Here is a 13,227-nt window from a genome sequence, read left to right as displayed (position 1 = left end):
AATGGCACTTTGCCACACAAATTGCTGACTTGATGAATAACCTATGTCAATGACTAAGGCCAATATAAAAGTTTCATTTTTATGAGAGGCTTTACATTCACACATTAAGTAAGCTTTCTTTGAAGAACTATTAGGCTATATATTTCAGGCCTTTGGAAGCTGAAAATAATTAAAATCTGTTTAAATACATCAAGGGAACTTGACAACATTAATATGGATCTGGTGTTAACTACATTTGTCACACGAGTCAGAACAGTGCCCTTCTGTTCCTGGCAGTCCCCACCGACACGTGCAGCACAATGCGGGACTTCAACCGGCCACGCACCATGACATATGAGCATTCTCCTTTTGTGCCTCGAATTTACATGGCCAACGAGTGTTTAGATATAAGCAGTGCTTTGAAGTCCTGTGAGGAAATTCATGGTTGCTCTGTGTGCAGAGGGACAGCTGGAGTCATTTAACGGTGTGTTTCGTACTTTCCACAGTGACTCTGAGACCTGAATCAGTTTTGAAAGAAAGCTGTGATATGCTTTTCATACTTTTCCTCAACACTAAGGTGACTGCATCACAAAGTTTAAATTTATGCCACAAAGTGAGAAAGGAACATTCTTCATAAAGGAGAGCCATCAAAAAAGGTATTAATTAAGTATTATGGAGATGTTTAACTATTATATGTCATAGGAGTGGTTACATATACTCTGTTGAAAAGTTGTATCACTTTGCTTGCTCAAAAAAGCAAATTGGCTTGCGTATTTCTCTGTTATCCTACATTTCTCTATCTTATTAGGAAGAGAGCTGTAATTTAGGAACTCAGGTTTTAAACTGACATTCACTAGATCAAAATACTCAGAACAAAAATCTTAATCCAATGTATACAGAGAGAAATACTTATATTTCAGTGAGGTGCTTGGGTGTCTAATAACAAAGATTTATTATCTTTTAAAAATTACACAAAGCTGAGGCAAAATATTTTGAACATCAGAAAAAATAGCTATATGCTCTCCATTACATTTAAAAAATATACTAAAAATTAACTACTCATCAAGAAGGTGAAAATTATCATTCTTTATTAAGGATTTATCCCTACATAATGCAATTAATTGTTTTCAAATAATGTTATTAGTTCTTTCCTACAGTGATTAAATTTTGGTAATAAAATATAAATAACTCAGACTGAGTTAAGGTACAAAATGTAATGTTGCCACATGAATTGTTATTTCATATTTATACATATAAATTTACAGGTGACATTTTAAAGCATTATCATTTAGAAACTACTCTAATTCTATTCTGGTTATGTTTTTGTGTCATGAAATATGAAAGAACTAACATTTCATTTTGATAAAGTAATTAGTAGTGGGGTCCAATTCTTTACTGGTGGCCTACCAGTGCACCATCTGTGTTTTACAAGAGGTAGCAGGAATAAAGCCCTAGTAAGATTTTTCAGCAAATGGTACCAAATAGACGTCACTCATGGTGAAGTGAAGGTTAAAAAAAAATACATATTTCTAGAAAGTTCACTGGAATATAGATAAATGTAAATGAATTCTTTATAATCAATTTTATATGTTTGGAAAAAGATGTATGTATATGTAGGTATTTATATGTTTGGAAAACGAAGTACATTATTTAAAGGAAATGTCATTAAAAATCTTGCTTGGACTGGGAGCTATCATGTGTACATTTATTTTCACCAAAGGAAGATTTCCAAACACATATGCATTTCATGATTTCTGTCAGGGAACAGACTTGATACAAGGTCTTTGGGATTGCATTCCACATAGTGCAGAAGAAGTTGGAGTATGTTGTTTTACTAAAAATTCAGATATCTAGGGAGAGAAGAGGTGTTGGCTCTTTTGCCAGGTCCTCCTAGTGCCTTATGATCTTGAAGTCTACAGAGGACTGTTTAGATCAGAAATCTGCAAACAATAGCCAGTGAACATCAATTCTGGTCCACTGTCTGTGTTTGTAAATAAATTTTTTTGGAGCACAAGGACATTTGTTTGCTTAAGAATTGTTTATGGAAACTCCTGTGCTCCAACAGCAGAGTTGAATAGTTACAATAGCGGAAATCTGGCACTTAAAGTGTAAAATGTTTCTCATTGAATTCCTTACAAAAACAGTTTGTTTATCTGGCTGAGTTCAACCTTGACCAATACAAATAAAATGCAAACCACATAGAAATTTTAAACTGCCTAGTAGTCATAATAATAATTAAAAAAACATAAAAAGAAGCAGGTAAAGTTCATTTTAATGACATATTTTATTTAACCCTATATGTAAAAAGATCATTTTAACATGTGGTGATAGCCACATTTCAAGTATTCAATAGCCATATATAAACAGCATCTACTATATTAAACAGAGCAGCACTAAACAATCAACCTGTAGGGGGGAGGGGCTATAGGGGCCCCACCCCATAGAAAAAGAGAGGGCTTGTACAGGACGCTACAATGAGTCTAAATTGTGACAGTTAAAATAATTCTGTTTATTACTCATTTATAGACAAGAAATGCAGAAAAAGAAAAAAAAAAAGAGTTTAAAACCAAGCAACCAACCATCAGACAAAACAGGACTTTTCTCTTTAAAATAAGATGCAGCTACAAAGATTTCTGCCATGTAGAGATGATTTTAGTAAGGCTGTTTATTTCCTACTTTGGAGCTAAATTCCTCCCACTGCAATTTAAACAGTTTCTAACTTGTTTTATCCTCAGCAGAATCTGAGAAAAGCAGTTCCCCATCACTAATATGATATCGTATTCCTTTAAATCCTTTAAGACTCTGGCCCTCTCCTACTCCAAAGATTTTTCTTTGTCTAGCTGCACAAATTCAACAACTCTAGCATTTCAAATTGGGCCCATTTTGAAAGTGTCGTATTGTATTTGCCATTCTCTGTAGAATCTGTTCCCAAAGCTATATGCACTCTTCAAATGCAAGAAGAAAACTTGAAGATAGCATTCAAATAAATTCCAAGTATTTTGAAACACAAGTGGCTCACCACACAGATCTAACATGCTTTTGTTCCGTTTAAACAATTCACTCTACCCTTTGAAACTATTTCACTACATGTCACTAAATTCCACATAAAAGAGTTCTGAGACACAAAGTAACTTTAGACATTTCTACAGTTTATAGGGTTACTGTCCCTCATTTTCCTACCTCTAAAATGAGTGTGATTCAAAACCTCTTCTTTAAAACTTTTTTTTTTTTCCTTACAAAAACCCATGAAGCAGGTGCCTGTGTGGCTCAGTTCGTTAAGCAACTGCCTTCAGCTCAGGTCATGATCCTGGAGTCCCAGGATTGAGTCCCACATCGGGCTCCCTGCTGGGCAGGGAGTCTGCTTCTCCCGCTGACCTCTCTCTTCTCATGCTCTCTCTCTCTTATTCTCTCTCTCTCTCTCTCTCAAATAAATAAAATCTTTAAAAACAAAAACAAAAACCTATGAAGCATTTTATTATATTAACAATAAAGAGAATGGAGAATTTCCAAGCATCTTGAAATTTCATGCATATTAAATTTGTAAATAAAAGATTAAGATAAAACAATCTCAAGAGCTTAAATCAAAGAGGATGAAAGGAAGATATGTAGCACATAACTGAAGAAGAGAGAACTTAGGGGAGCACAGATTAAAAATAGCTCTAATTAGCAGTAAGTTCAATAATAATAGAAGTATGGTGTCTAGAACAAACGAGGTCATAGTCCTGTTTGATTAAACTCACTAGCTTTGAAGAGAGCAAAGGTTAGAAATCATAGTCATCTAAGGCAAAAGGCACTAGTAAGGAAATAAAGCTGGAATAAGCCTAAGAGTAGGAAAACAAGACCCTGGCATTTTATTGCTTCCTGGAGTCAAGAAAGAAACAAAATTACATAAAGAAAATGAAATCTATATATACTATTACCACTACCTAAAGGGTAGCTCTGAGGTCCTCCAAGAAACTGAAAGAAATAGTAATCAGTTTACCTTCTGGGAATTAAAGTAGTAAAATAGGCATTTGATGAATGAGATTTGCTCCTGCAGACCCTAGGCATCTGACATGCACAAGTCAAGACACATCTCCAAGTTCTCATCTGCTATTCTAGCATATAATTCCCGCGATAAGAAGCATACTCGATTATGCACAGAGAACCGCAAAGCCACATTAAGGTGGGAGTGGGTGGTAGGCATCGGGGCTCACTCACCGGGCTTTATTCCCCTCAATCTTATAACACACATGATTTGACTTACCACCTGTGGAGTCCAAGACCTTATGACTGCCATTTTTGGTTGTGAGTGTTCAAGTTTCATCATACTAACATAATTTTCCTTTATAAAATAGGACCTATTTCAAGAACGTGAAAAGCAGTTTGCGGAATCTAAAACCAATTGGACTAAATGAGAAAGGAAAAACAATAAACAGTAACAACAAGCTGTAGCCCAATGACCGGTTTTAACATCTGAAGGAGAGTATGAACAGAAGTGAGTGGCTCAAATGCAGTCTTAAAAAATAAGACTGGATGGCTCAGTGGGTTAAAGCCTCTGCCTTCGGCTCAGGTCATGATCCCAGGGTCGTGGGATCGAGCCCCACATCAAGCTCGCTGCTCAGCAGGGAGCCTGCTTCTTCCTCTCTCTGACTGCCTCTCTGCCTGCTTGGAATCTCTGTCTGTCAAATAAATAAATAAAATAAAAAATAAATAAAGATTCAAAATTTAGGGATTTGTCAAAGTAGATCAGCCTTGACCAAGAAATGCAGTATCTTGCATTGGGCTCTCAGAGCTCGGAGAATGAGTACCCCCTGCCCCAACTCCCTCTGTGAAAACTTCACCTCCCTCAACTCCACCTCCCTTGCCCCCAACACCACCCCCCAACCTCTGACCTGTGGCTTCACTACAGCGACAATGTGCTGAGTGATGAATCTGTCATCATAAACTAGAGCATTGTCATTCTAGCATGTCAATTTAGGTATAATGCTCTAGTCAAACTAGATAATATCTAGTCAAACTAGAGCATTATACCTGCATATCCTGGGTGTTTGGTTAGTGTGGCCCAGTTCTCAAAAGTCTGATGAAGCTTGGCCTCACTGATGTAATCTCAATCAAGTCTTTAAACCCAAAAAGCTAAAGATTGCACACTGGTGCCCCCAACCCCAACCTGCAGTTTTTTGTGTTTTTTGTCTGTTTGTTTGTTTTGTTTTTGTTTTTGTTTTTTAAATTTATTAAGTAGGCTCCATATCCAATGTGAAGCTGGAACTCATGACCCTGAGATCAAGAGTCACATGCCCTACTCACTGAGCCAGTCAGGTGCCCCACAACCCCCTTTTTTTCCCCACCCTGAAGCTCTGAGGCACAGCTTAAACAGCTCATGAAGCTTTCTTCAAGATGACATATCCTTTTGCCTCAAACCATATACATGCACATGAGATAATTATTTAAAGTCCTTACTGATGGTATTTTAAGTCTTTGTACTACCATTAAAATAATGGAAAATGTTACCACATTAATGAAATTTTGATTTAGAAATCCCACTTTTGGAAATACAGCCCATTAAATAATACTGAATATGGAAAAAAAGCCTTTAAGGTTCATAGATATGTTATTCATGAAAGTGAAACATAAAAAAAAAAAATCCCCATATTAAGCCTTGGGAGAATAATTTAATCAGAAATAGTATATGCAAAGCATAGAGTGTGATGTAGTCATTAAAAAGTCATAGATAGTACTGTGAAAATAGGTTTACATAGAAAATACTCCATTAGATATATACATATAAATGGCATAGTTACAACAACATGATGAGGGGATAACTTAGAAATATAGATGACAAAATGATGGAAGAGTCCCTTAAAGAAATCAGATTAAATTACCATATTATTTTACAACCAAAAATAGGAAAGCTTATCCAAATCTCTATGAAGGTGGTTGGCTTGGTTTATGAAACTAAATGCAATCTCCATCACTGTGTATTAAATAAGATTTGGAATCCTAAAGACCTGTCCATACCATGATCCAGTTTTTGTGATACCTTTTTGGTTTATCTGTAATAAGCATTTTAAAGAAGAGGTCATATACACTCAACTGAAAAACAAAAATGGATTCAGAATACAGAGTATTTGCCCTCCCCCACCATCCAGAACTCAAAAGTTAATATAAGATTGACCCAATTACGACAGCCAGAACCTATCTTATCAAAAAGAACGCTGTAATAATAATCACTTAAGAAGTTATCCTGATTCACTCAAGATCACTTGGTAGATATGTCTGGAGACGCAGTCACCTCTCAGTTCTGTTTCTGCGCTGACATTAAATTGTCACGTATCCATGAAGGTATATCACCTCTTACTCGATGTTGATCATGTTCTCTGGGAGCAGCAACTTGGTTTGAACTTACCTTACATGAAGACTCCACCTGCAGACCAGGGTAAGGTATTGGCCCAAACTGATAGGAGCTGGAGGATCTCTGTTCTACACTTTTGTGTTTATGTGTCTCTGAAGCAAGTGGAAGAACAGATTCAGGCTTTAGAAGCTGTGAATCATCACAACAATTGAGAATAGTTCTTGCTCTTTCGCCTGTTTCATGTCTTTCCAAAGTGCCTGGAAAACAAGATTAGAAATTAAAAAAAAAAAATTATGCACACTATTTACTCCAAAAGAATGAGAAGAACAAAACACTTTTATCATCAGAAAAATCACAATTCTTTAAATGAACATGCCTTCTTACAACTGAAAAAGCAGCCTGGGAGCTTTCTCTAAATTATTTAAATCATCGTCTTACAAAGGCTGACATTATGGGCTTGAAAACCTCATCTTCCTCTTTGTGCTTTTTTATCCACTGAAATCAACAGGGCATTCAATAGTCTTTAACAGTAAAATCTCTTACTTATTATACAGTATGCAAGTGATCAATAACAACCAACTATGGAATATTTTAGTGCTGTCCCCTAGTGTTTCAACTCACAAACAACAGAGAACAGCAGTGCTTTTTGCTAAAAAAAAAGAGAAGTTTCTGTTGGCAATCTATGTACATAATTTAAGTGGATAAGACAAGTAAGAATACACATACTTTGTATTGCTACCTCCTTTCCCCAAGAGCCCTCACTGCTTCAGGAATGCAAACCACTCTAGAATTTTGTTATTGTTGCAATTATAGCCTCTGGTTTTTATTTATGTTATCAGAAGAAGGGGAAAAAAAGCCCACAAACAATCCTTTGCCCTCTTCTCTGCCATCCCTTCAGTTCCACAATTTCAAGATCCTTGTAAGTTCAATTCCAACTTAAAAGAAACAAGTACAAAATAGAGAAAAAGCATCAGGGAACAACTCACAAGGAGTCAATGCTTTTATAAAATATGAGTCCAAACTCCAACTGAAATCTTAATAAATATGAATTAATTATGACCATTGTCTCTTATGAGTTCATTTACATTATTCATACTATATTAAATATAAAACCTATATCCTACTAAGTAAAGACGCTGAGGAAAATAACTTGCCATTTAAACTTAATACAGATTTCATATCATATTAATCCTTCCCCATCGGTGAGAAAGTAATTGTACAATTGTTAAGGAGAAAGGTAATTCTTACTAGTAGTGTTTTTTTTTTTTTTAAGATTTCATTTATTTATTTGAGAGAGAGAAAGAGAGAGACAGAGAGAGTGTGCATGAGCAAGGGGAAGGATAGTAGGGGAGGGAGAGAGAAAGGGAGAGGAACCCAAGCAGACTCTCAGCTGAGCTCGGAAACTGATCTCAGGACACTGAGATTAGCACCTCAGCCAGAACCAAGAGCCAGATGCTCAACTGACTGAGCCACCCAGGTGCCCCTCTTATTAACAGTATTAAGAAAATATAAATTTAAAGGAATTACAGTAAGGAAATAAAAAGAATTTTATACTACTGTCTTTAGATAAGTAGATTCAAAGATTAAGACTCTCCAGTTTTTTCTCAATTTTCCCCTTCTCTTCCATATCATTTCTTTACAGCAAATAAACAAGCATTAGTTGGCACTTCGGATTCTAAATCAGCAACAGCTACTATGCTAAAATATTTGGTGAAAGTTTTGTCTCTAATCTCTGAACAATGACATATATATATTTTTCCATTCTAACATTTCTGCATTCATAATTTAACACCTTTAGCATATAAACTCATAAACATGTTATTTCTCTAGGCTTATTTTTTTCCCCGCCAAGATTGATATGTCTTGAAAAAATAAAGCTGGCAGCAGCAAGAAAATCCCTTTTCTCAAGGACGATAATAACAAAAGTTTCTCAAACCAAAGATAATAGTTATGACTCCTTTCTGAAAACGACTGCATTCCAGAACTTGTAACTGTGTCCCCTAGCAAACCTCACTGACTTTCTGAAATATCTCTCTTTGAATATGGTATCACCATGGATATTTTTTTCTCATAGGTTTTCTGTGGTTCCTCAAACTGTGATTTTTTAAAAAGATTTTGAGAATTACTGGGAAAAAACTTACTGTACTTTAATACAGTACAATATGTGTCATACTATACGTTGTATATATGTATATACCTTTACATATACACATATGTTATTCTATTCCTAATGTCTTATGCAGACATAAGTATTTCTTGCATTTCTCAGTGATGAAAATAGTTTACCCATGAACTTGGGCAGCTGTAATCTACTTTTATTCACGCATAGATAATCAACTTAGCATCTACTATGGGACACTCATTCACAGTACCAGATGCTGGAAATTTATGCTAAACAAGAATGACTCAATTCTGTCCCTCTTGAGCTTAACTTCTCCTGGTTGTGTAGAGACAAGAAGTGTCTGAAAACTAATCTGCTGTAATATATAAAGTAACACAAAGGTATTTGTACTCCAACCTAAAAATCTCCCATTCTTACAGAATGTCGGACATCTGGTTTTGTGAACAATAATTTCCATCATGATTAGCTGTAAAATATGTGAAAATAATTATTTTGTTTAAAGAACTGGGTGAATCACAAATGTGACATTAAGGAATCATTAAAGTGAGTCCATTTAAAGTTATCATAGACAAGTAAATTACATGTTCAAAACAAAGATGTGATTTCATTATGAGTTTAGGACAACAGCTTTTAAAAGGCCTTGGTCAAAACGCTAAGAGTGAATAAATAGCGAATCCCAGGTATGCCGGTCACAATTCATTGTTGCTTAGTTCCAAATTCACCCTTCATTGCCGGCTCTATGAAAATAGATCCATGCTCTTTAAATATTTTTCGTTCAATAGATGGTACAATGTTAACTTTTGTGGATAAAAGGTGATTAAAAAAAAAAAAGGACACCTGGGTGGCTCAGTTGGTTAAGCTGACCTTCAGCTCAGGGTATGATCCTAGCCCCCTGTCGGGCTCCTGCTCAGCAGGGGGTCTGTTTCTCCCTCACCTCCTCCCCCTGCTCATGCACTCCTACTATCTCTCTCTCTCAAATAAATAAATAAAATCTTTTAAAAAAAGAAAAGTCTAGTAGAAGACTTCCTTCTCAGTTCTGGTGTGTTCTGTTGCAGCAGCGTGGGGGCGGGGGGGGCTTCCCCAGCACGATGGTCCTGCAATGTGGGGCAGCTGGCAGCACCCAGCAGGTAGCAGCTAGTGTGTGCACACTTTCTGTGTGGTTGTAGGACAGAGACTTCTAGTGAGACATCTCTCTGTGAATGGTTTTCTGTAGCAGCTCAGGGAGCATATTTCTGGCAAGTTCCACCACATCACGCCACACCACACTACACCACACCACACAATAGCAGCTTCACTACCATCCAGTGACCACAGCTAGGAGGCTTCCTGTAAAGTCACGATCTTAGCCCTAGGGGTGGTGTGTCTCACCCTTGGGGAGCCTATCTCAGCTCTACGGGCAGTGGCTGCTCCTTAAATCTGCTATTCCTGTATTCTCCAGAGTTTTCTTTAGTTCTCACCAACTAGTTCCTCGTATCAAATTCTTTGTGATGGTTAATAGTTGTTTATTTTCAATCTTCTCTGGTGAAATGACCTTGTCATTTCTCTTTCCTGATTAGACAGATTGATATACAATGAAACACCTCTGATGCAAAATGTTCTTTTAAATATATCCTGAAATTAAAGGAATCATATAACTTCAGGGATATAGTTAAATTGTTAGAAGAGCCTATAGCAAAAACAGTAAACTAAGAGGGATGGCATGACTCCCAGGAGGTCCAACAAGCAGTGTCTTTGTAACTCTAATAACAGTCTTTGGCAGCAGACAGAATAATCACTGCTTCCTGATATTATAGAAATACTAGAAACTGAGGGTTTACAAACTTGCTTAATTCAACATCCAATTTCAAGAGAACTTTTGCTTTCCAAAGTGAACTCCATGATAATTAGATCTTTTTTTTTAATTTTGCTCTGTGCTAAATCAAGAACACAAGCTAACTCACATTTAACTCTTGATTTGAATCCACTTGAACCTGATAAGGAAACATATGTGTGAATTACTTATGATTTTACGTGATAATACTATTTCCTCCCTCAAAGTAGATATTATGTGGAAAATTGTATTGTATAAAAATGCCTTCTATGTAAATATCTTGCTGTTTTCCTATTGCTTTTTCATTGACATGAGTTTTAATACAATTTGTTCTAATCATAAACTAATTATTATCCCTCTGAAGAGGGATGGAATCAATCCTGAGAAAAGAGAGCTTGGAACAATTAGTGTCCTAACAGACTGAAGGAAAGATGACACCGGCAAGCATCAGAAGCACTTTTCACTGATCCCAAACTAACTGCTTATTCCTCAAAAAGCCAGTGCACAGAAATATAAGGAGTAGCAAGATCCTCTGTGCAGAGCCCAGGCCCGTATTGACAGTATTTCCACTGTATACCCTGCTTTCACCGCCAAGTCAACATTGCATACCTAATCACATTTTTTCCCCCACCAAAATGTTCCCTATGTTCCGTCTTTGCAACTGTGTCTAGCTATCACCCTCTCTACTTCCCAGGGATGACAGCCTGCAGACATCACTGGATGGTGGCTAAGAGGAGACCTGACACCAGGCTGCCCTGTGCATGAACCCTGGTTTTACCCTGACTTGTCGTGGGGCTCTGGACAGGTCATTTTACATTTCTGTGCCTCCGTGTCCTCATCTGTGCAATGGTGTTAATAATAACTCTAACCTTGGGGTGCCTGGGTGGTGCAGTGGATTAAACCTCTGCCTTCGGCTCAGATCATGATCTCAGGGTCCTGGGATCGAGCCCCACGTCGGGCTCTCTGCTCAGCAGGAAGCCTGCTTCCCCACCTCTCTCTCTGCCTGCCTCTCTGCCTACTTGTGATTTCACTCTCTCTATCAAATAAAAAAAAAAAAAAAATAAAATAACTCTGACCTCACTGGGTTACTATGTGGATTGCACTGAGTAGGTATTTTAAAAGGCTTAGAAGCTTCTGGCACGCAGTATGTGCTGTGCTATACGACAGCACCACATGACAAGTCCTCACTCAGCCCCTTGTGAACAGTTTAACAAACCTCCTTGGCTCTGTGGCTCTGGGGTCTGTCTGACACCCGGGCCTGGGGTCACTACACATAGTACCAGAGTGAGCCCCTGCCGTCTCCTACCTGAGACTCAAATCTTCTCAATCAGCCTTGACTCTCAGGCTTGTTATAATCAGAATCAGTAGGATTATATATTTGACTTATTTTTTAATCCTCTTTAGTAAACCAGGCTGAAGTCTGGCATAAATTAAAGGCTAGATAAATACTTCTTAATGGATTATATGACATCAGCAACCTGGCTAATGATTTTTTTTTTTTTTTTTTACTGGGGCTACACTTGGGATTAAATCCAAACTCCTTGACCTACAAGTCCTATTCTTGCCTCTGCTTCCTCTCATGTCATCCTCCCCTTGCTCACAAATCAGATTTAAAAAAAAAAAAAATCCTTGAAATAAACACATCCTTTCCTGCTAGCTCTGTCTCACTCTTTAAGTATTAGCTTAATATCTCACCGCCTCAGAGAGGACTTTCTAAAGCAAATTCTTATCCTCTCTTGAATTATTTTCTACCTTAACTTCTTTCCTTAATTTTATAGAACTTAACACATTTATAATCGGTATATTTGATTTGCTTGCTTAAATTCTAGGGCTGCCTCCCTTCCAGATGCTTTTTTTTTTTTTTTTAATTGTAAGTATGTATTCTATGAGCTTGGAACAAAGCAGGGCTCAACACCTACTTGTTCACTGAATGAGTAAATTAAATGTTACCTTTTTCCCTGGAGCAGTGAAGGGAGAAGTCTATGAAGGCATCAGAGCATACCGGGGTCTCAGTGTGACACTTGTTAACACCAAAGTATACTCATTACAAACTTCAACCTCCAAGTCAGCAGGCTGCCAACACTGGGAATGGTGTCCTACCACTATGCTGCTGGGTCGTCCTGATGCCCCAAGAATTTGGAACTGGAAACAGCAAATCAGCCTCTGAATAAAACATGTTGACTTCTGGCGTAGTCATTTCTTGCTCCAAGAACTAGGGAGCAGGATATGCTAGTCTACAGAGAGAAAAGAAAAAGAAAATGCACAGAGAAACAGAAAATGCACAAAAAAGGAAGAAGATAGAGACAGAGGAAGGGAGGGAAAGAGACAGACCTTTAACTTTCTAGTTCTGTTTTTAGTCCCTTTCTAAGGACTACTGCTCCTGAAGTCTCTGCAATGTACCACTGAGTCCTTACAATAAGTACTTCTTTCTGATAAACCAACTTATCTTTTTTTAATTTTAACTTTTTAGATTTTATTTATTTATTTATATATTTGAGAGAGAGGAGCAGAAAGAGAGGGGCAAGCAGACTGTGCCGTGAGCTCAAAGCCTTAGAGGGACTCGATCTCACGACCCTGAGATCTTGGCCTGAGCCGAAATCCAGAGTCGGATACTTAACCGACTGAGCCACCCAGGGGCCCCTGAAACCACTTTAATTTATCTTCTGTTTCTTAGCTACCCGAAGGGGCTAACAAAGAAGGGACAGAGATGTTTCCATTGTCGAAAAAGCCAAGTTTCAGAACAGCCAAACAGATAGGCAAAGTTAACAATGTAGAGTTCCAGGTAGAGGTAGAAGCTTGGAGACAAAGGCTTAGGCTTTAGCAGCAGATGGGTGGGGACTAAATCCTAAGGAAAGAATGCCATCTCCAGGAGAGTTTGGAGTGAGAGCAAGTGTCAAGACACCACCAGCACAAAACCTTTTAGCAATTTCTGCACATAAAGAGGAAAGGGAAGAAAAAGAGAAAGATTCAGAAACTGTTATAAAT

General features: G+C 37.5%; 1 protein-coding gene across 1 annotated transcript in view; it reads right to left on the bottom strand.

Moving 5' to 3' along the window:
- Nucleotides 1–13,227, bottom strand: part of WDR72 (WD repeat domain 72) — a 208,234-nt gene that overhangs the window by 120,184 nt on the left and 74,823 nt on the right. Inside the window, 1 exon segment of the mRNA XM_082734711.1 lies at nucleotides 6,365–6,567. Within this exon segment, the coding sequence (XP_082590837.1) occupies nucleotides 6,365–6,567 (203 nt within the window).

This window comes from Mustela nivalis, assembly GCF_964662115.1.
Source record: "Mustela nivalis genome assembly, chromosome: 6".
In the NCBI taxonomy this organism is placed as follows: Eukaryota; Metazoa; Chordata; class Mammalia; order Carnivora; family Mustelidae; genus Mustela; species Mustela nivalis.
Note: the sequence above shows the minus strand (reverse complement) of the source record. Positions and strands in the feature narration are given on the sequence as shown.